This window comes from Stegostoma tigrinum, chromosome 45 (assembly GCF_030684315.1).
Source record: "Stegostoma tigrinum isolate sSteTig4 chromosome 45, sSteTig4.hap1, whole genome shotgun sequence".
Lineage (NCBI taxonomy): Eukaryota > Metazoa > Chordata > Chondrichthyes > Orectolobiformes > Stegostomatidae > Stegostoma > Stegostoma tigrinum.
In genome coordinates this window covers 2,855,016-2,878,188 of record NC_081398.1, presented here as the reverse complement: position 1 = coordinate 2,878,188, position 23,173 = coordinate 2,855,016, and the positions used below count along the sequence as shown (strand labels likewise).

Here is a 23,173-nt window from a genome sequence, read left to right as displayed (position 1 = left end):
ATTTTTAATGTGAGAGGAGAAAGATTTTTTTAAAAATTGAGTGGGAAATTTTTTAAACAAAGCGGCTCATATGCAGAATGAAGTGGTGGATGCAGGTTCAGTTACAACATTTGGACAACAAAAACATTTGGACAAGTCCAAGAATAGGAAAGATTTAGAGGGACATGGACCAAATGCAGGCAAGTTTGGCACGCAAGTCGGCATGGACTGGTTGGGCAAAGGGTCTGTTTCCATGCTGGATAACTCCACTTGCTCCTACATTAAATATATCACTCTGTGCACTAGAAAAAAACTAGCCAGCAAGCTAGTTAGAAGGAAACTGGACACAAAAGACTCTCACTCTGAGTCCTGCCAGGCAACCACTGTTAAAGGAATTAGGACAAAAAGACATCCACAAGGGAGGGATTCTTTTTCAAATAAGTTTGTTGCAACTAACTGAGAGAGTGCATGAATAAAGAAATGGAATCTTTTCACCTTTCCTCACTTTTGCACTTAATAATTTGGGGTGCCCTATTTAGAACCAGAACATCTTAGGGAACCTTGTCTAAGGTCTGATTGTACCAAGACAGGAATCCAAAAGCTTGGCTTAAGAAATATATTGTAAGGAGGATCTTAAAGGCGAGGGGATGGATGAGCTTAGAGAAGGAATTTCATTTGCATTCCCTCCCTTTAGGAATGAGTTGACAGCGGGGCATCAAACCCCAAAATCGGTCACAATGCGTGCATTGTGAGAAACAATTTTAATTCCTGCTGATTTCTCTCAACATGAATCCAACATGTTGAGAGGCTAGAAAGGTCAAAATTCTGTACATTCATTATCAAAATGTCACTGATAAAATCAGCATCACTTCATATCACCACTTGCAACATTGAGCCACTGACTCCTTTCTCTGTTCTCCATTTTAAGCATTACTCTTAACCTTTGGTTATTTGTTCACACAGGAATGTCTGGATAAATTTTCACACAGTCTAAGTAGTATTCTTGATCATCACACGGTGAGTAACAGCACTGAACGTTTCCTGGAGCAAATTCATTCTTTCCTCGTTTACTGACTGCATTATTTTGATTGGAAGGCCAGAATTCTGTTTAGTTTATTGCTAACCCCAACTCCAGCCACTGTCCAGTTTGTCACCTTGTTCCAGCTGGGACTCAGTTAATATTAACTGTTGACACATTTTGAATATTGTTGGATAAGATTGTAAAAAAAAAAGCATTAGTGACATTTGAATGGATGTTCAAGGGCACAACGTCAGGACCCCACGCAGCTCACAAACACAGAGGCTGTAAAACAGTGACTGCAACTGGTCACCAAACAAAGGAGAATGAGATGAAGTCAAAGAGGGAGAAATAGTGATGAGAAAAACAGAAAGGAGGTTAGCATGTGAAACAGGCAGAAAATATGTGTGAGAAGGAACAGTGTGACAGCGGAAGAGAGAATGTGGGAGGAAAACACAAAAGGAAGGAGGGATGAAGAAAGGATTGGAGACTGTGAAGAGATAGAGACAGAAAAGCAGAAAGGAAAACATGAAGAGCTTGCATTTCCAGGAATCTAACTACAGGAGTGTTTAGTACTGACAAGAAGTTGTTTTGCACCCAGCACTGCCATCCCATGGTTTGATGTGCATGAAAGTACAACTTTTTGAGGTCTGAATGTGAGTTGTCATATGCATGTAATGTAATACATTTAGACACCTCAGTTGACGAAGTAAATGAAGACATCTTTTAAATTATTTAACTCTCCCATAAGTATTGGGAACAATGGTGAATGCACAAGGAATCTGCTAATGTTTTGATCCTGTTTCCCTCACTGAGCTCTATCAGCACTTCAAATGACTGTTTCTTATGCGTTTCAGACACTCATCGAGGTGACTCAAAAATCAGTCAAACAGCATTTGCATAGCTTCGTCAAGGAGTGAGTATACTGAGTTATGTTCCATCTGGTGACTTTACATTTGTATGGGTATTAGAGTCCAACTACTAATTAGGCAAAATTTAATCTCATCCTCAAGAGTGGGCCGATGTCAATTAAGGGGGCATCCATGTTGATTAAAACTATCAATAATTAAGTGAGAGTTCTCATGTTGCAAAGGTAGCGTTCCCACTTCTGGATTAGGTTTCAAGTCCCACCTGCCCCAGAGATATGTAATAACATCCCTGAACAGGCTGATTAGAAAATATCTATAATTGAACAGGAAACTGTGGGAAGCCTGTCATCTTTCCAACTGCTTGTGATTTTAAGTCAGGGACCATAAAGGATACAGATGGCCTTCACACTAAAAGGTCAATTGAAGCCTTTTAGTCAATAACCAATAAAATTACTTCATCCCCCTGTTATGTAAAATTATTTTTCATCTATCAGTTCAGACATATTATGGCACTTCCCTAGGGCAGGTAGGACTTGAATCAGCTCCTTCTGGCCCACAGGTAGGGACTACAACTGTGCCTCAAGACCTTCAATACTGCTTATAATCTATGGTGACCTCCCTGGCTACCTGCCTCTTTTCCTGTGCTCCACAAAGACACATTCAACAGCTCATGTCCAACGTTCTTATGTCACTCTCCCCTGTCTTGTGGTGGTCTCTCCTATGGCTGTAGCACTGAGCCTACTGCAATGCTCACTCTTCTCATTTGATTCTGTTTGGACCAAGGAGCTTCTTCCCCTCTGGCTGGCAGTTCTTGAGCCACCATCTTAAAGGCATGGGAACCTTGATTACAGGCAGGTAACTTCCTAATTGACACATAATCCTGTTGGATCTACCAGAAATGGGTGTACTTACCCATAGTTTTCTGGCCATTGCATTGACATTAAATTCAGGCTGGGGTACATACAGATTTATACAAGCATGTATACACCTGGCTATGCATCTGCCTGTTTCTTTCTGTTCAACTGTCTCTTTCGTGTCCATCTCCGCCTTTTCCATCCCCACTGCTGTACGTGAATACTCACCCTGACATTGTACCAACATCAAAATACAGGCAGTAGTCCATCTTCAGTCTTCTTGACTGAGTCATGACAGGAGCTGCAAGATGACAGAGTCCTGTGAGGTTTAGGCCCATGTAAAATATATCCTCACAAATTCATAACACAAATCTAAAGGATTGCCAAGGTTTAGAACTGTTTATTGTTTCAGCACTGTAGACTACTACAAGTATTTTAACCTGGAAAAATTCACCCTTTTTATGTAGCTTCTTTTAATTCAGAGCTTTGGAAAAGCACTGAGTTTGAAAATAATAATTTCACCGTGTTCTTCAAAGATAACTTGCATTGATTTAGTGTCCCTTGTTTAATAATGTGCTCCTGTGGATTATAGAACACAGAACATAGAACAGTAAAGCGCAGAACAGGCCCTTCGGCCCTCGATGTTGCGCCATCCTGTGAACTAATCTAAGCCCCTCCCCCTACACGATCCCCTCATCATCCATATGCTTGTCCAAGGACTGTTTAAATGGCCCTAATGCGGCTGAGTTAACTACATTGGCAGACAGGGCGTTCCACGCCCTTACCACTCTCTGAGTAAAGAACCTGCCTCTGACATCTGTCTTAAATCTATCACCCCTCAATTTGTAGCTATGCCCTCTTGTACAAGCTGAAGTAATCATCCTTGGAAAAAGACTCTCTCTGTCCACCCTGTCTAATCCTCTGATCATCTGGTATGTCTCTATTAAGTCCCCTCTTTGCCTCCATCTCTCCAATGAGAACAGACCCAAGTCCCTCAGCCTTTCTTCATAGGGCCTGTGCTCCAGACCAGGCAACATCCTGGTACATCTCCTCTGCACCTTTTCCAATGCTTCCACATCCTTCCTGTAATGGGGCAACCAGAACTGCACACAATATTCCAAATGAGCCCACACTAGCTTTTTGTACAGTTGCAGCATGACATCACAGCTCCGGAACTTAATCCTTCTACCAATAAAACCTAACACACCGTAAGCCTTCTTAACAGCACTGTCAACATGGGTGGAAACTTTCAGGGATCTATGTAGATGGACACCAAAATCCCTCTGCACATCCACACTACCAAGAATCTTTCCATTGACCCAGTATTCTGCCTTCCTATTATTCTTCCCAAAGTGAATCACCTCACATTTATCCGCATTGAACTCCATTTGCCACCTTTCAGCCCAATTCTGCAGTTTATCCAAGTCTCCCTGCAACCTGCAACATTCTTCCACACTGTCCACCACTCCACTGACTTTAGTGTCATCTGCAAACTTACTAACCCATCCACCTATTCCTGCATCCAAGTCATTTATAAAAATGGCAAACAGCAGTGGTCCCAAAACAGATCCTTGAGGCACATGACTAGTGACCTGACTCCAGGCTGAATATTTTCCATCAACCACCCACAACGGGAACACCGGATGCAGTATACCACATTGGCGGATGTGCAGGTGAACATCTGCTTGATGTGGAAAGTCACCTTGGGGCCTGGGATGGGGGTGAGGGAGGAGGTGTGGAGGCTAGTGTAGCACTTCCCCTCCCCCCACTGCATCCCAAAACCAGCCTAGCTTGTCCCCGCCTCTCCAACCTGTTCTTCCTCTCACGTATCCCCTACTCCCGCCTCAAGCCGCACCTCCATTTCCTACCTACTAACCTCATCCTGCCCCCTTGACCTGTCCGTCCTCCCCGGACTGACCTATCCCCTTCCTGCCACCCCACCTATACTCTCCTCTCCACCTATCTTCTCTATCCATCTTCAGTCCGCCTCTCCCTCTCTCCCTATTTATTTCAGAATCCTCTCCCCATCCCCCTTTTCTGATGAAGGGGCTAGGCCCAAAACGTCAGCTTTTGTGCTCCATTAGTTACTAAACCAGCTCTTCTTTATAATAGAATTGACTTTTACCCTCCAGTCCCCAAATAATTTAATTCTTTTTTTCTCTCTGTCTCAGGGATGTGAGGAAGTTCAAGGAAACAAAAAAGCATTTTGATAAAAGTAGTGAGGATCTGGATAATGCACTGAATAGAAATGCCCAGGCACCCCCCAAGAAACAGCATGAGGTGGATGAAGCTACCAATGCCCTCCTGGCAGCTCGGAGGTCTTTCCGACATGTATCATTGGATTATGTACTCCAGGTGTGGACCTTTTCCAATATTCCTTTCTAGGAGGAACTGTTGAGCCACACAAGCACATACCATCATTAAACAAGATCACTGCTGATCTGTATCTTAATTTCATTAATATATCTTCATTCATAAATATCAACAGCCTTGTCTTAACAAAAATCCAGCACTCTGTTTTGTAATCTGATGACAACTGATCAACAGTTGACCTCCAAATGCAGTAGCATTTTTTGAAATAGACAATTCCAGATTTCCACCACCCTTTGTGTGAAGCGCTTTCTGATTTCACCCTTGAACACACACCTCTAAGTATGGATATACAACCTTCTGTGGACTTTACACAGTGGAGGAATCAAACCCAATCCTTTAAATGAATAATTGTTTGATACTTAAAAATTGAAGCACTGACAGTTAGCTGATTCTACCATATTCCCATGCCAACAATGGCTCAAAAAATCAGCATCATCTTCTCATGCCATATTAAACTGGAGCCCCTTTCTTTGCCAAGTGTGTTTTCCGTCCTATTTGTAATGACAGCAACATGAAAAGTTTTGACATCTTGTCTCCTTTTAACAATCTTCAAATTAACTTCAATCAGATTACTGCTTTTTTTTTAGTCCAACAGACTAAATGTCACCAATGTCTTGAGTATTGAGGACAGATGATGCCCACCAGCTACCTGAGTGGTTTCCCCACATCAGAAAATAACTTATGATCCCAGGTGATGTTATTGCTAGATAAGTCAGATTCAAAGGTGAAACCTGGCTTGATAGATCATATATTTCATTTCTGCAGTTGATTATCACGGCAGTTAGTCACTGAACATAAACACAGAAGCCAGCTTGGTTTTTAACGAAAGTACACAAGCATAAGAAAACAAAACTATATAAATGACAGTTTAGAAAAGTTTTAATATAAACAACAAAGCAAAGTTTCAAATTGTTTCTCAAAGCAGAATTATTGCAGATAGCCAAATTCCAGAGAAATATCACTTCTATCTCAACTGTTTAATTTCTTACTGAACAAACTGTAGACTACTAAGATATTTTCTTCAAATTTTTTCTGAGCCTGTTGGTATGAATTTTTTTTAAATTTCAATGTTCTAAACCCCTTCAACTCTAAAAGCTTGAAAACTTCTGTAGGAAGTTACATGGCTTGCACGGCTCACAAACTAACACCCTTTGGCTGAATGACTAGTTCTCCTGAAAAGAAAATTTGTTTCCCCTGCTAAGAAGAAACTGCTCTCCATCCTGAAATGAACTTCTGACACTTCTGAACTGAAGTCATAGTTGAACTAGTGGCCTCTGGTCTGTCGGCCATTGAGGGAAGATGGTGCAAGCAAAATTGAGAATGGTAGACCATGGAGCCTTCATAGAAGGTAGGTGCAATGTTAGAGTGTGTTTCAGGCAGACAAGTGAAGATTTACCCTTGGGGAGCAAAGAAGGTCATTAACCTTCATGTGACATTGCTGTACATTCTTCCAGACTGTAGACATCACACTGACCTGGGTGGCTACGTCAAACCAAGCTGACGGCATTTGAGATGATGTATGGCTTGGATACAGACGTGGCACTTGTGGCATGAACACCAGAAAGTCCTGAAACCAGCGAGCATTTCACTACTGTATCAGTGATAATGGGAACTGCAGATGCTGGAGAATCCAAGATAATAAAATGTGAGGCTGGATGAACACAGCAGGCCCAGCAGCATCTCAGCAGCTCTCTGATGAAGGGTCCAGGCCCGAAACGTCAGCTTTTATGCTCCTGAGATGCTGCTGGGCCTGCTGTGTTCATCCAGCCTCACATTTTATTATCTAGCATTTCACTATTGCTCAGTACAATGTAGTACAGTATTGGTAGCATAGAGACATGCTGCATACCTGATGAGATGAACAGTGTAAAACTGGATGAGAAAAGTTGCTAGAACTCGCAAAGAGAAAAGGTCCATTGAACTCCATGAAATTACATTTAGTTGATTTTTGGAAAAATTCAGTTTTTATGTCTCTGGCACACTGTTGTAAATGAGTTACTGATTTTAGAAAATACCTTCACAGAATGGAAACTGTAGTGGTTGTAACGAGGTCAGCCAGGTGGACTTCATAGAACACAGAACAGTACAGCACAGTACAGGCACTTTGGCCCACGGTGTTATTAGCCTACTAAGATCAATCTAACCGGCAAACCCTACATTTTATTATCCTCCATGTGCCTATCCAAGAGGCGCTTAAAAGTCTCTAGAGTATCTGCATTGAATATAAATGCCCTGACTGGAGCTGTTAAACTGCTTCAGAGAGCCCTGGCTGACGAGTCTAAACAGGAGTGTCAGAGGTTCTCTTCACCCTGACAGGTGACTCTGAGGACGCTGGACTAGTGTCAAGTACTATACATGGGTAAATAAAGGGTAACATGGTGACGGGATATCAGCCTCTGTGGAATTACTTCAGAAACTACATCTGTTTATATGTTTAAAATCGAACTCCCAAATGATGTTAATGTTATACATATATGTCACACACTCAGAATCCCAAAAAGAAAGTGACCATATTAGTCAATGAAAGAAATGGAAATTTCATGGAATAACAGGGAGTGCTTGATGGCACAAATAGAGGGAGCTTTACCCCATTACTAGCCCCATGCTGTACCTCCCCTAGGCGCATTTTATGTGCTCAGTGTAGCGAGAGATCTTCACTGTGTCCAAGCTCTTGCTTTACCTCTCCTGGGAATGTTTGATGGGACAAAATAGATGGAGCTCAATATCTAACCTGGGTTAAAATCATCAATTAATTTTTTTTAAATGTCTTGACATATTTTTCTGTATTACTTTCTTAAAGATAAATGTTATTCAAGCAAAGAAGAAGAATGAGATGTTACAGTTTGTAAGTATGATCTTGACCTTGTTCCTCTCACTATTGATCAACTTTTGGATGAGATGGGTCCTTGGAAATGTGTTATTTTGAAACACTCCTTTTTTGTGAATATCAATGGCTTAGCTTCACATGCATGTTCTGGTACCTCCAGTAGACAGCGTGCATCATTAAAAATACGGGTCAGCCATCTCTATCCTTATCCAAATCTTTCTTTCCAAAGAACAATCTATAGATGATGACCGACCATTGGAAGCACAGTTGCTTTCTCCCCTTTAGATGCTAACCATGGGACACTGGGTGGCTAATGCAGAACCCCAAAGGAGATTAGATACGTGTACACAGACCAGGAAATGAACAATGCAATGTACCTTTCACAGAATACCACACTAGGTGGGCAATACCCGTATCCAATGGGTCATGTATACATCAATTATTTTAAATTATTGAAATATTTTGGGTAACTGCAACAGTGGTTTTCTGTGCCACCTGAATTTTGATCTGATTGGTTCCAGATGGTGTCACTCATGGATGCACAGTCCAGCTTCTTCTCTCAGGGCTTTACTACACTGAACGGCCTTGAAACTTACAAGAAACAGCTTGCAGAGCAGGTATGCTGTGACGTCTGTGAAATCCTCCTGTATTTTACTCTTGGTCATTCATCAACAGAAATTTTAAGTTTTATTTCATAGGATGAGTGCATTGCCGACAAGATAGGCATTTGTGGCCCATCTCTAATTGCCCTTTAAGTTGCTTGCTACACCATTTAATAGAATCAACTATGTTGTATAAGGTAATAATGCTGAAACAGTTAATGTAGAAGTTGCATTAGCTCCACCCAATCTGATGTCACCTAAGTCTGATGGAGAAATACTTAGCTCAGCCTTGGCTGCTGTTGCAACCAAGGTTAAAGGAGTGAACTGTTGCTTCAGTCCAACTACACTATGGGTTACAACATAAATAAAAATACTTTTGCCAATTACAAAAACGTCCAATTAAATACTTGTCTATACCAAATTTTGAATAATAATACCTATCAACCCTCATTCTTCTATTCGACTCAAAATTATTGAGCTATTATCAAACAATTATATTCAAAGAATACGCAATAAATTGTTAACATACACAGCCAATAATGTGAAATACAAATGTTAATCCTTCTAAATAATCCAAAACAGACACAAAGTAAAACAGAAAAAAAATGAATTTCCTACTGCAGTGGTTTACTTTAAAAGACAGAACAACACTTTCTGGCAATTAGTTAGTGCTGAAGGAAATACGATAAGACAAAGAATGTTCTGGAATGTGTCATTCTGGTGTTTGGCATATGGAATCAAGTCACTAATGACACATGGTCACCTCTGGAGCCTTAGGAGACGCAGCTTGCTGAGGAAATACAGGACTAAACAGTTTCTTCAACTACTCTGTCAAAAGAACAGACAGGATTCACACTGAACTCACTAACAGGGCTCTTTTCAGAAAAGAGGAGAGATCAGTTGGACAGCTTTTTTTCAAAGGCTTGATATTCCCTAATGAATTCCAAAATACTGAAACACTCTCCATCTAGTCACTATTCAAACAGCCCCAACAGGGATTTAAGGCAAAGCAAGCAGATGTCATTCGTCATATGTTTCTAGCAAGCCATATTTAAGTCTCCAATATCCACAGTAACCTTTCAGTGACCTATTTTGAAGAATTCACTCCAGGTATTTCCAAAAGTCCTCGAAGCAATATTAATTATGAAATGCCTGATAAATCGGCAGCATGGTGGCTCAGCGGTTAGCACTGCAGCCTCACAGCACCAGGGACCCGGGTTCGATTCCAGCCTCGGGCGACTGTCTGTGAGGAGTTTGCACATTCTCCCTGCGAGTGTGTGGGTCTCCTCCAGGTGCTCCAGTTTCCTCCCACAGTCCAAAGAAGTGCAGGTTAGGTGGATTGGCCATGCTAAATTGCCCAGAGTGTTCAGGGGTGTGTGGGTTATAGGGGGATGGGTCTGGGTGGGATGCTTCAAGGGGCGGTGTGGACTTGTTGGGCTGAAGGGCCTATTTCCACACTGTAGGGAATCTAATAAAAAATAGAGTCAGAAGTAACACGACACCAGGTTATAATCCATCAGGTCTATTTGTGATCACAAGCTTTCAAAACGCTGCTCCTTCATCAGGCTAATAAAATGTGAGGCTGGATGAACACAGCAGGCCAAGCAGCATCTCAGGAGCACAAAAGCTGACGTTTCGGGCCTAGACCCTTCATCAGAGAGGGGGATGGGGAGAGGGAACTGGAATAAATAGGGAGAGAGGGGGAGGCGGACCGAAGATGGAGAGTAAAGAAGATAGGTGGAGAGAGTGTAGGTGGGGAGGTAGGGAGGGGATAGGTCAGTCCAGGGAAGACGGACAGGTCAAGGAGGTGGGATGAGGTTAGTGGGTAGCTGGGGGTGCGGCTTGGGGTGGGAGGAAGGGATTGGTGAGAGGAAGAACCGGTTAGGGAGGCAGAGACAGGTTGGACTGGTTTTGGGATGCAGTGGGTGGGGGGGAAGAGCTGGGCTGGTTGTGTGGTGCAGTGGGGGGAGGGGACGAACTGGGCTGGTTTAGGGATGCAGTAGGGGAAGGGGAGATTTTGAAACTGGTGAAGTCCACATTGATACCAAATGGCTGCAGGGTTCCCAGGCGGAATATGAGTTGCTGTTCCTGCAACCTTCGGGTGGCATCATTGTGGCAGTGCAGGAGGCCCATGATGGACATGTCATCTAGAGAATGGGAGGGGGAGTGGAAATGGTTTGCGACTGGGAGGTGCAGTTGTTTGTTGCGAACTGAGCGGAGGTGTTCTGCAAAGCGGTCCCCAAGCCTCCGCTTGGTTTCCCCAATGTAGAGGAAGCCGCACCGGGTACAGTGGATGCAGTATACCACATTGGCAGATGTGCAGGTGAACCTCTGCTTAATGTGGAATGTCATCTTGGGGCCTGGGATGGGGGTGATGGAGGAGGTGTGGGGACAAGTGTAGCATTTCCTGCGGTTGCAGGGGAAGGTGCCGGGTGTGGTGGGGTTGGAGGGCAGTGTGGAGTGAACAAGGGAGTCACGGAGAGAGTGGTCTCTCCGGAAAGCAGACAGGGGAGGGGATGGAAAAATGTCTTGGGTGGTGGGGTCGGATTGTAAATGGCGGAAGTGTCGGAGGATAATGCGTTGTATCCGGAGGTTGGTAGGGTGGTGTGTGAGAACGAGGGGGATCCTCTTGGGGCGGTTGTGGCGGGGGCGGGGTGTGAGGGATGTGTTGCGGGAAATACGGGAGACGCGGTCAAGGGCGTTCTCGATCACTGTGGGGGGCAAGTGGCGGTCCTTAAAGAACTTGGACATCTGGGATGTGCGGGAGTGGAATGTCTTATCATGGGAGCAGATGCGGCGGAGGCGGAGGAATTGGGAATAGGGGATGGAATTTTTGCAGGAGGGTGGGTGGGAGGAGGTGTATTCTAGGTATTTTCCCCCCACAGCGATCGAGAACGCCCTTGACTGCGTCTCCCGTATGGGTTCAGGGGTCTGAAAGCTTGTGAGTTCAAATAAACCTGGTGGGCTATAACCTGGTGTCATGTGACTTGACTTTGTTCACCCCAGTCCAACATCACCACCTTCACATCATGACCACCATCAACATTCGAAATAGTGGGTAGTAGTATTTATGCCTCACTAGTTAAGGTTATTTGTACCTATTGCTAGATTGGAACAAACTGCACCTTGTATGTAAAACATGAACCTCTTCTTTAGACTCTACAGTGGTCTATGCTCAACAACAGATAATTAGGCAGGTACTTAGACTCAAAATAAAAAGGGAGGATTGGTGGCAGAAATCTACCCCGACCACAAACCACGTCGTGGTCACTAGAAGATATGATAAACCACATTGCTGAGGGTCTGAAATCATGTCTAGGCCAGACCAGGTGAAGATGGCATATTTCTATCCCTAAATCACATTAGTACATCAGATGGGCTTTTATAATTACCATTTATAGTTTTGTGGTGACTACTACTTGAGCATCCAATTCCAGAATTATTAGTTAAATTTAAATTTTACCAACTGCCATGGAGGAATTTGAATCCATGACCCATGCCTGGGTTTCTATAGTTACCTCACACTCTGTCCTATGAATAAAAATGTTCCATTCTGCTCCTACATTCCCAGTGCTAGTGCTGAGGATGTTCTTATTCAGATCAGTCTATCCCTATGCCTATCAATTTCACTGTACGCGTCTCTGATTGGATCACTGTCTGACACTCTGCCCTTGTGCACATGTGCATTAGTCTCTCATCTTCTGTGACTTATTCTGCATGTTTGCCTTCGTCATTAGTGACAGTACAACTGAATAGATAGTTCTTTCAAAGACCTGGCACAAGATCGATTCAGTCCAAATGAACTGTGTGTGTGCTATAAATTTCTAGAAACTGCATGACTGTGAACACAATCCTGAGACTTGTGAAAATTGTCTCCTCTGTCCAGATTTTTAAAAAAATTCCAATTCAGTTCTCACTTAGACAATTGAATGAAAAGATATATCGTGCAAGCCTGTTTTTTTTTCTTCCTCCTGTGTTTTTTTATCCTATTTCAAAACCAAAATTCTGTTTCACATCATGATTGGAGGAGTCTTGCTCGGGTGCAGAACACCAACAAGCATTTATGCAGTATTACCAACATAGTTAAATATCCCAAGGTGATTAACTGAGCTGTCCCCTGGCTCAATGCTGACAAGGAGCCTTATGTTTTTTGTGGAACAGTGAAGATTGGGGTAATTCCCTATTGCAGACAATTTCTATACTTGTCTGACAACTTATCTGGGGAAGAGTTAATCAGAGGAAGCTCAAGATGGACACAGGGAGGTGCATTGACTCATGTAGAGTGACCGAGATACAGACCAAGTTGCTTTTTTTTCATGAATATTTGTCCTCCACGGTGGCTCAATGGTTAGCTTTGCTGCCTCCCAGCACAAGGGACCTGGGTTCAATTCCACTCTCAGGTGACTGTCTGTGTGGAATTTGCACATTCTCCCCATGCCTACATGAGTTTCCTCCAGGCTCCGGTTTCCTTCCACAGTCCAAACATATGCAGGCTATGTGAATTGGCAATGGGAAATGCCGGGTTTTGGGTGGGGGGGGTTGGATCCAAGTGGGATGCTCTTCGGAGGGTCAGTGTGGACTTGATGGGACGGATGTCCTGTTTCCACACTGTCGGGATTCTATAATTCCACAATTCACTGTCTTTGAACAATTTCTGCTGGAGTTGCCCTCCTGTGGTGACCATGTTATTTGCATGAAGCATAAAATAAGCAGAAAACAGTGACACTGGACAGAAATCATGGTCCTGACTCTTTAAAACACAGGATGTTCCTGTAACTCTCAGTCTCAGTTCTGTGCTTCTCAGAGCAAGGCACTAATCAGGGACGAGTATTGGAAAGCAGTACAACAGAATTACAGAATTGCTACAGTGCAGCAGGCCATTTGGCCGATCATGCTTGCACCAGTACCATGAGGTCCACAGTATGACTGAGAAGAAGAATCAGGTGCTTCAAAATCAGGAACTGATCAACCCAAGCTGGAGGAATGCTCAGTATCCATTCTTTCTGGTTACTTTGCATAAGATGATTGTGCGTTATTATGGTGGTTGCTGTGAATCAGAGAGTAGCTACCTCACCAGTGAGTCCATTCTGCTTGTACATTCCCAATGCCAATGCAGAGGGAGTGCTGCACAATCAATGTTTCTGCCTTTTTCAGACTCTACATCAAGGCCCAGCCTGACATCTCAGGTGAACATAAAAGATTCCACGGCTCATGGTAGGGAATTATTCCCAAGTATCATTGGCCAATAGTCATCGGCCAATAGTTATCCTTCATGCAAGATCTATTATATTGTCGTTTGTGGAATTGCTGAAAATGGCTGCACTATTTCCTGTATCACAACAGTCAGGACACTCCAATAAAAGTACTTTATTAGCTGCAAAGTACTTTAGGAATTATTAATGTTGTTAAAGGTACTGTAGAAATGCAAGCTTCAGTTAAACCTGAATCAGGTTTTCAGCAGAATTAATGTATAGTAATACCTGATATTATAAACACCTTGTGTCTGTGATTGAACTGCAAAAAGGGAAAATTTAGCAAAAATAACCATTCATGTTGTAAAACAAACAGCTGAGCCATGCCTCCCCCTCTGATTTAAGTTCAAATTCTGGATATTTTTCAATAGTTCCCTTAAATCCTTCTATGAAAATTGCACTATCCCAGCAATATTTACTTTTCTGTTTTGACATTGGGAGGCACTTCTGGCCATGATCCTTCATACCATTCATTAAGTTGGTGCCAATTTCTGTTAAATACATTTGGTAAATGCAAACATCCTTGGAGAACCATGGGACTTCCAATATCATGTTTACGTTGGTGTTCATGTGAGATCCAGTACAGAAGCTTTCATGTCTGAGCTCAGGTCTCCATGAAGAGGGCCCATGTGGTGTTCATCTGCATGACAGAGGCCTTTAGAAATTGGTGGGATCCACAGGGCTGGGTGCATCATCACCTTGGATAACAATATTTTCAATGTGATAAGTTTCTTTGTTGTTAGTTTATATTTTTGTTGCAGTACCCCATTAGTGGCTGGCTAACCATTTTTTATGTTTGTTTGAAAGTGTAGAATAGAGGCCAATGGAATAATGGTTATGTTACTAAACTGGTAGTGCAGCTATCCAGGTTAATAGTCTGGAGACACAGGTTCAAAGCCCACTATGGTGGCTGGTGAAATTCAAATTTAATTCACAGAAAAGTTTTTAAAGCTGCTGGTCCTAGTATTGGTGATCATGAAATTGACATTGCGTTTCAGAAAAACCAATCTAGTTCACTGATAAACCTTTACTGTCATTATCTACTCTGACCTAAATGTGACTCCAGACACATAGTGATGGGGTTAACTCTTTTGCCTTACCACTGGCTATCTAACCTGATCCAAGGTATATTTTGAATAAGTACAAAGGATTGGTGGCAGAACTCTGCCCCAACCATTTGCCAATTGTGGTTGGTTCCACAGTATGTACAAAAGGAATAATTAATCACGTGTCCCTCCTCCTGAGTGCTATCCAGTTACACTGCATATTAACATAAGACAGCAATTAACAATCAAACTAAGAATTTCAGAGATGTTTGTTTTTGGAGATTTGAGAGAATGTGGAACTCTCCTCGGTGTGAACTAGGTCAGGTGAGGGCAAGTTCACACTTAGCTGCAGTGTCCTCTCCAGTCAAGTATCATGTAAACATTCACATATGAAGTTTGGGTCCTTGGATAAGATATTGTATGAGGAAACCCAGAGTGAAAATCAGCATTTCAGTGGAAGTGAACAGGGAAGCCTTCTTTTTAAAAAGTCAATGACTGATTTTCCTGTGTTGTTTTCAATGATGTTTGCTTCTCTATTCTGCAGTTGCATCAGCTCGTGCTGAACTCAGCAAGAGATAAAAGAGACATGGAGCAGAGGCATGCAACCATAAAGCAAAAGGTGAGGCATAAGCAGAAAAGATAGTTAGGTATAATACTACAAATCACAGAGCTAAATAAGAGCCACATACTGAAGTGAGCAACACTGTCTAGAGTTATTTGTACTTTGTGACATTGAGTGAAAGTGATTTTAACTCATCAACTGACTATATCTCTGATGAAGGGTCTAGGCCCGAAACGTCAGCTTTTGTGCTCCTGAGATGCTGCTTGGCCTGCTGTGTTCATCCAGCCTCACATTTTATTATCTTGGAATCTCCAGCATCTGCAGTTCCCATTATCTCTCAACTGACTATAGACTCCCTTGTCTCCGCACCAATAATTCCTGCCTATTATCCCATCCATCACATTCAGATCTAATGCAACACAGGATTAGATACAGAGTAAGGCTTTCTCTGCATGATTTTATCAAATAATCCTAGAGTAGGTACAGCACAGTTCCAAATCTAAGTTAAACTCAAAATGATGATTCATTTTCCCTCTCTACAGATTCTGCCAAATTTGGTGAGTCTCTCCAGCCCTCCCTGTTTACATTTCAGCACAAAGTTTAAAGTTCCCTCTCCTGCTGTCCCTGTCAAAAGTCCCAAAGTAGGCAGAACATGACTTGGATTCAGAGTAAAGGTGTCTCTGTGCTCGACACTCTCTCAAGGCAGGTACATTGTAGAAAAGGGGGTGTGGAAAGAAAGAACAAAAAAAACCTCTAATTTAAAAGTATGACTCCAGACCCATAGTAACGTGGTTAACTCTTTTGCCTTACCAATGGCTATCTAACCTGATTCAAGGTATGTTTTGAACAGAGTACAAAGAATTGGTGGCAGTACTGTACCCCAACTATTAGCCAATTGTGGTTGGTTCCACAGTATGTACAACCAGAATAATTAATCACGTGTTCCCAGCAGACTCTGGTGATAAATTCCCTGGAATTGTTTATATCCAAAAGACATTTGGGCGTGATATTGTAATTGCATGACAGTTTTTCTTTAAAAGTCAAGAAATGCTATGACACTTAAGTATTCTTTGAATATTATGATTGTACATTAGGAATAGGCAAGATTGTTTGAAATCAAACTCCCTGCCCCCTCCCCACTTCACTTTGCCCAGAGGTCAATAAAAAATGTGTCATGAACAAAACAGGAAATGCCCTGCCACTTTACTTCCCCATATTTTTCTGCCTTGCCTGTTCTAGTTATTTTCTACTTAAGAAGAACAGCAGAGAAACGCTGCTGAAAAGAGTGGAGGAGTTAGTCTGAAATGCATGGGTTTCGATGTGAGAAGTACAGTAGGCAAGGTAGATGAACTTAGAGCTTTGGTTAGTACTTGGAACTGTGACATTATTGTGATTATAGAAACTTGGTTGAAAGAGGGACAGGACTGGCAGCTATGTCCCAGGATTTAAATAGAAAGGGATGTAAAAGGGGTGGGAGAAGTTGCAACACCGATAAAGGAGTATCTCACAACTGTACTGAGGGAGGATATATCAGAGGACTCATTCAGCGAGGCAATATGGGTAGAATTCAGGAATAGGAAAGGTGAAATCACAATGTTAGGACTCCCAACAGCCAGTGGGAGATAGAGGAGAAAATATGTAGATAAATTTTGGTAAGATGTAAAATCTGCAGGGTTATTGTGGTGTGAGTGATAATGGGAACTGCAGATGCTGGAGAATCCAAGATAACAAAGTGTGGAGCTGGATGAACACAGCAGGCCAAGCAGCATCTCAGGAGCTCAAAAGCTGACGTTTCGGGCCTAGACCCTTCATCAGAGAGCTCTCTGATGAAGGGTCTAGGCCCGAAACGTCAGCTTTTGTGCTCCTGAGATGCTGCTTGGCCTGCTGTGTTCATCCAGCTCCACACTTTGTTATCTTGGATTCTCCAGCATCAGAGAGCTCTGTGATGAAGGGTCTAGGCCCGAAAACATCAGCTTTTGTGCTCCTGAGATGCTGCTTGGCCTGCTGTGTTCATCCAGCTCCACACTTTGTTATCTAGGGTTATTGTGGCGGGTGATTTTAACTTCCCCGATATTGACTGGGACTCACTACGTGTCAGGGACTTGAATGGGGCAGAATTTGTAAAGACCATTCAGGAGGGTTTTTTGACACAATATGTAAACAGTCCAACCAGGGAAGGGGTTATACTGGACCTGGTTTTGGGAAACAAGCCCAGCTAGGTGAGTGAAGTTTCAATGGGGAAGCATTTCGGGAGTAGTGACCATAATACTGTTGATTTTAAGATCCTTTTGAATAGGTTTAACAGCAGTCCTCAGGTTAAGGTGTTAAACTAGGGGAAGGCAAACTACAACAATGTTAGGGAGGAACTGGAGAATGTTGGTTGGAGGTGGCTGTTTGAGGGTAAATCTACATCGGACATGTGAGAGTATTTCAAATGGCAATTGGTAAGAATTCAGGAGCTGCACATTCCTGCGAGAATGAAAGACGGGGACTGGCAAGTTATGAAAACCAGAGAAGTTGTGACTTTGGTTAAAAAGAAAAAGGGAGCATATGTAAGGCCTAGGAGGATGGGAACTGATAAAGCCCTTAAAGTAAATAAGAAAGTAGGAAAGAACTTAAACAAGGATTTAGAAGGGCGAAGATGGGTCGTGAAAAGTCATTAGCAAACAAAATAAAAGAGAATCTCAAGGCCTTTTGTACATTTATAAAAAGCAAGTGTAACCAGGGAAAGGGCTTGCCCACTCAAGAACAAAGGAGGGAATCTATGTGTAGAGCCAGAACAGGTAGGTGAGGTCCTAAATGAATACTTAGTGTCAGTATTCACCAAAGAGTAGAAATTGGTGGAGGATGATCTCAAGGAAGGGAGTGTCAAGTTTCTAAACCAAGTTGCTATTAAAAAGCAAGAAGTGTTGTGTGTCTTAAAAAGTATTAAGGTTGATAAGTACCTGAGTCCTGATGGGATCTATCCCAGAATGTTGAGGGAGGCAAGAGAACAAATTGCTGCAGCACTGATGAACATCTTTGTGTCCTCTCTGCCCACAAATCAAGTCTCAGAGAGCTGGAGAATAGCCAATGTTGCACCGTTGTTAAAAAGAATAGCAGGGATGTATCCTGGAAATTACAGGCCAGTGAGCCTCATGTCGGTGGCAGGGAAATTATTGGAAAAGTTTCTCAGGGACAAGATCTTTACGCATTTAGAAGCAAGTGGACTTATTAGTGACGGACAGCACGGTTTTGCATGGGGGAGACCATGTCTCACTAACTTAATCAACTTTTTTGAGGAGGTGACAAAGATGCTTGAGGAGGGAAAAGCAGTTGATGTTGTCTACATGGACTTATGTAAAGCCTTTGACGAGGTCCCTCATAGCAGACAGGTGCACAAGGTGAAGTCACATGGTATCAGAGGTAAGCTGGCAAGATGGATACAGAACTAGCTTAGTCATAGGAGACAAAGAGTAGCGGTGGAAGTATGTTTTTTGGAATGGGGTATTGTGAATAGTGGTGTTCCACTTGGATCAGTGTTGGGACCTCTACTGTTTGAGATATACGTAAATGATTTGGTGGAAGATGTAGCTGATCTAATTAGTAAGTTTGCAGATGATACAAAGATTGGTAGAGTTGTGGATAGTGAGGAGGACTGTCGGAGGATATAGCAGCATAAAGATCAGTTGGAGGCATGGTTGCAGAAAAATGGCAGATGGAGTTTAACCCAGGCAAATGTAAGGTGATGCATTTTGAAAAGTCAAGTACAGGTGGAAATTACATAGTGAATGGCGGAATCCTTAGGAATATTGACATACAGACCAATCTGGGTGTGCAGGTCCACAGACCAGTGAAGGTTACAGTGCAGTTAAATAAGGCAGTAAAAAAGGCTTATGGCATGCTTGCCTTCATTGGAAGGGGCAGTGAGTGTAAGGATAGACGAGCTATGCTGCAGCTTTATAAAACTATAGTTTGGCCACACTTGAAATATTTTGTGCAACTGTGGTCACCACACTGTGAGAATGATGTGGATACTTTGGGCAGGGTACAGAAAAGATTTACCAGGGTTTTGCATGTTATGGGGGTTTTAAGTATGAAGGAAGGTTGGATAGACTGGGTTTGTTTTCACTTGACTGCAGGAGGTTGAGGGGTACCCTGAAAGAAATTTATAAGATTGTGAATGGCATGGATAAAGTGGCAAGTATGAGGCTTTTTCCCCAGGGTGGAGGAGTCAATTACTAGGGAACACAGGTCCAAGGTGTGAGGGAGTAAGTTTAAAAGAGATATTCAAGGCACACAAAAGGTAATGAGTGCCTGGAACGTATTTCCAGAGGAGGTGGTGGAAGCAGACTCAGTAGCAGCATTCAAGAGACACCTGGACAAATACATGAATGGGAAGGGAATAGAGGGATATGGATCCTGTGAGTGAAGACAGTTTTAGTATGCAAGGGCAAAATGTGTTGGTGCAGGCCTTGAGAGCTGAAGGGCCTGTTTCTGTGCTGTATTGTTCTTTGTTCTTTCTTCGTTCTATTTCAATCAGCCTGCAATAGGGTCAGGGTTAGGTTGGGTTAGGATATGGTACAAATCCAGGACAGGAGGGACTTAAATCCATGCCTCCTGGCTGAAAGGTAAAGACTGTACCATAGCACCACAACTGCAAGGCCTCCTAGTTTATTATGTCCTTGTGATCTGGCTGCACATGGGTAATAACCAGCATCAATTAACTGTCACTGTTTTATAAGCTTAAATCTCTGTCCTCAGAAGATTAAAGAAATACAAAGTTGTGGACAGAGTATTTAAAAAGCTAATGAAATATTGGCCAGTATTTCAAAACATGCAAGTTCTATTACAACTGTAAAATTCTCTCATTAGACTATGTATTTGGATGTAATTACGTTCAACCTTCCTTCATACCTTGAAGCAGATGCAGTGCTGATTCACTAGATAGTTGTGTTTAAAAAATGAGGACTTTTTACAAAGATTACATTGAAATTCTCTTGAGTTTAGAAATTCAATGGATTATCTAATTGAATTTTAACACAATTTAACAGGTTGCTCATGTAAAGACAGAGAAATTGTTCCCTTTCTTGATAGAAGTCCAGAAGAAGAAAACATAACCTTAAATTAGAGTTTGGCCATTCAGCAAGGATATCAGGAAACCTTTTTTCGTATAAAGGACTGTGGAAATCTGAAGTCCTCCCCCGCAAAAAGCAGTTGAAGCTTGGGATTACTTTTCAATGTTAAAACTGAAATGGGAAAAGATATCGTAGTTTATGGAACTAAAACAAATGGAATTAAGAGGTATATCGTCTGTAATTAAATTTAATTGCAAAGGAACAGAAGACTAAATTTCCTCCTCCTGTCTGAAAGGGTAGGATAAAAACTGAAAGAACGGCAGATGCTGTAAATCAGAAACAAGAACAGAAGCTGCTGGAAAAGCTCAACAGATCTGGCAGCATCTGTGAAGAGAAATCATAGTTCACATTTCTGTGACCCCTGCTCAGGTGACAGGTCCAGTCCAAGGAAGGGTCGCCAAACCCAAAATGTTAACTGTTTTCTCTTTGCAGATACTGCCAGACCTGCTGAGCTTTTCTAGCAACTTCTGTTTTTGATTCTGAAAGGGTAGGATACCTATTTTAATTGTTGCTGGTTTAGTTAAACATTTTTATCTTCAACAGGATGTACTTTACGATGATTTGGCAGTGGAGTTTAATATGGAAGCTCCAAATGGCGTTGTTATGGAGGGTTATCTGTATAAACGAGCCAGCAACGCCTTCAAAACATGGAACAGGTACTGTAAATATCCTTTACTCATAGTTTGAAATATGTACAAAGGCCTAGTAATTTTCTATAGTAAAAGTTAAGGCCTCTAAACTCTGATCCTGCTCCCATTGCTCAAGTCCACGCTCTCACCATTAGATTGGTTCAAGAAGACAAGCTTCTGTGTTCCAGCAGAACTTGCAAAATTTCTCACACTGTGTCCTTTTTTTCATTCATTTTATCTTTATAGTCAATATTCTCTGAACTTTCTTTTCTGTGGTTCTTTTCTCCAGAAGCGACTAAAACGGGACCTAGTAGAGGCTACGCCTTTTTAAAAAATGAGAATTCATTGTGTAGGCATGGAGAATATATTACATTTGTAAGGGAGTCCAAAACTAGAATCCACAAAATATAAGACAGTCATCAATAAATCTAGAAGGGCATTCAGAAGAAATGTTAATACACATCTGGATTATTCCCTGTGCTGTGTGCTAGTGAGAGTAGGAATAGGAGAATATTGCAGATTAATGCATGGCTGTTGAGCTGGTGCATGGGGCAAGGATTCAAATTTTTGTATCATTGGATCCCTTCTGGGGCAGGGGTAACCTATAGAACAGGGATGGGTTGCAACTGAACTGTAGGGAGACCCAATATCCTGGTAGGGAGATTTCCTAGTACTATTTGGGTGGGTTTATACTAGTCTGGCGAGGGGTTGAGAACCTAAGCAGTAGTGAGAAAAGAGTGAAGGTTGAGGCTGGTACAGAGTGAGCAAATTAAAGATACCTGGCAGGCAAGAACATGGCACAGAACAAAATAATTCTAATGAATTAAAATGCATTTATTTCAACGTGAGAGGCCTGACAGGTAAGGCAGATGAACATAGGGCATGGACAGGAACATGGGACTGGGATATCACAGCAATTACAGACACATGGCTGAAGGAGGGACTAAACTGAAGCTCAATATACTGGGCTATTGATACTAATAGGAAGGATACAAAGCGAGGCATGAGTGGTGTTTTTGATTAGGGAAAACGTCACATTAGTACTTAAGAGAGCATATTCCCTGGGGATTGTCCAGTGAAACCGGATGAGTGGAACTGAGAAATAAGAAGACAGTGACCACTTTGATGGGATAGTCGGTAAGAAGTTGAGAAGCAAATATGTAACAGGGTTGTAATAGTAGAGGATTTTAACTTTCCAAAAATACACTGGGATTGCCATAGTGTTAAGAGCTTGGATGGAAAGGAATTTGTAAAGTGTGTTCAAGAAAATTTTCTTTATCATTCTAAAAGTCAACGTTCTAAATTGGAGCAAGACAGGAACTTTCAAAAGTTGATTGGAGTAGGCTATTCACAGGTGAAGAGATGACTGGGAAGTGGGAGGTTTTCAAAAGTGAGATAAACAGAGTTAAGAGGCAGTTATGTTCCTGTTAGTATGAAGGGCAAGGTGGTAGGAGTAGAGAATGCTGATGACTACAGGCATTGAGGCTCTGGTCAAGAAAAAGAAAGAGGCATATATCAGGTATGGACAGCCAGGATCAACTGACTCCCTTAGCGTATAGGAGCAGTAAGAGAATACTTAACAGGGAAATCAGAAGGGCAAAACGGGGACATGAGACAGCTTTGGCAGATGGGGTTCAGAAGAATCCAAAGAGACACTACCAGTACATTAAGTGCACAAGAGTAATTAGGAAATGAATAGGGCCCCTTAATGATCAACAAGGCTGTCTATGTGTGGAGATAGGTGAGATACTAAACAAATATTTCACAGTATTATTCTCTTTGGAGAAAGACATGGAAGCCAGGGAACCAGGAAATAAATAGTGATGTCTTGAAAAGAGTTTGTGTTACAGAAGAGAAGGCATTAGGGGTTTTAAAAAGCCTAAAGGTAGATAAATTGCCAGGATCTGATCAAATGTATCCCAGGACATTGTGAGAAGCTAGGGAATAAATTGCAGGGCCCCTAGCAAAGATATTTTTATCATCTATAGCTATTGGTGAGGTCCTGAAAGACAGGAGATTGATTTATCTTGGTGCTTTTATTTAAG

General features: G+C 42.1%; 1 protein-coding gene across 1 annotated transcript in view; it reads left to right on the top strand.

Annotated features, from left to right (window-relative positions):
- Nucleotides 1–23,173, top strand: part of acap1 (ArfGAP with coiled-coil, ankyrin repeat and PH domains 1) — a 128,496-nt gene that overhangs the window by 80,759 nt on the left and 24,564 nt on the right. The window contains exons 5-11 of the mRNA XM_059642632.1: nucleotides 943–996; nucleotides 1,855–1,913; nucleotides 4,892–5,075; nucleotides 7,894–7,938; nucleotides 8,442–8,537; nucleotides 15,365–15,439; nucleotides 21,043–21,155. Coding sequence (XP_059498615.1) covers nucleotides 943–996; nucleotides 1,855–1,913; nucleotides 4,892–5,075; nucleotides 7,894–7,938; nucleotides 8,442–8,537; nucleotides 15,365–15,439; nucleotides 21,043–21,155 — 626 coding nt within the window. The remainder of the gene's footprint in view (nucleotides 1–942; nucleotides 997–1,854; nucleotides 1,914–4,891; nucleotides 5,076–7,893; nucleotides 7,939–8,441; nucleotides 8,538–15,364; nucleotides 15,440–21,042; nucleotides 21,156–23,173) is intronic.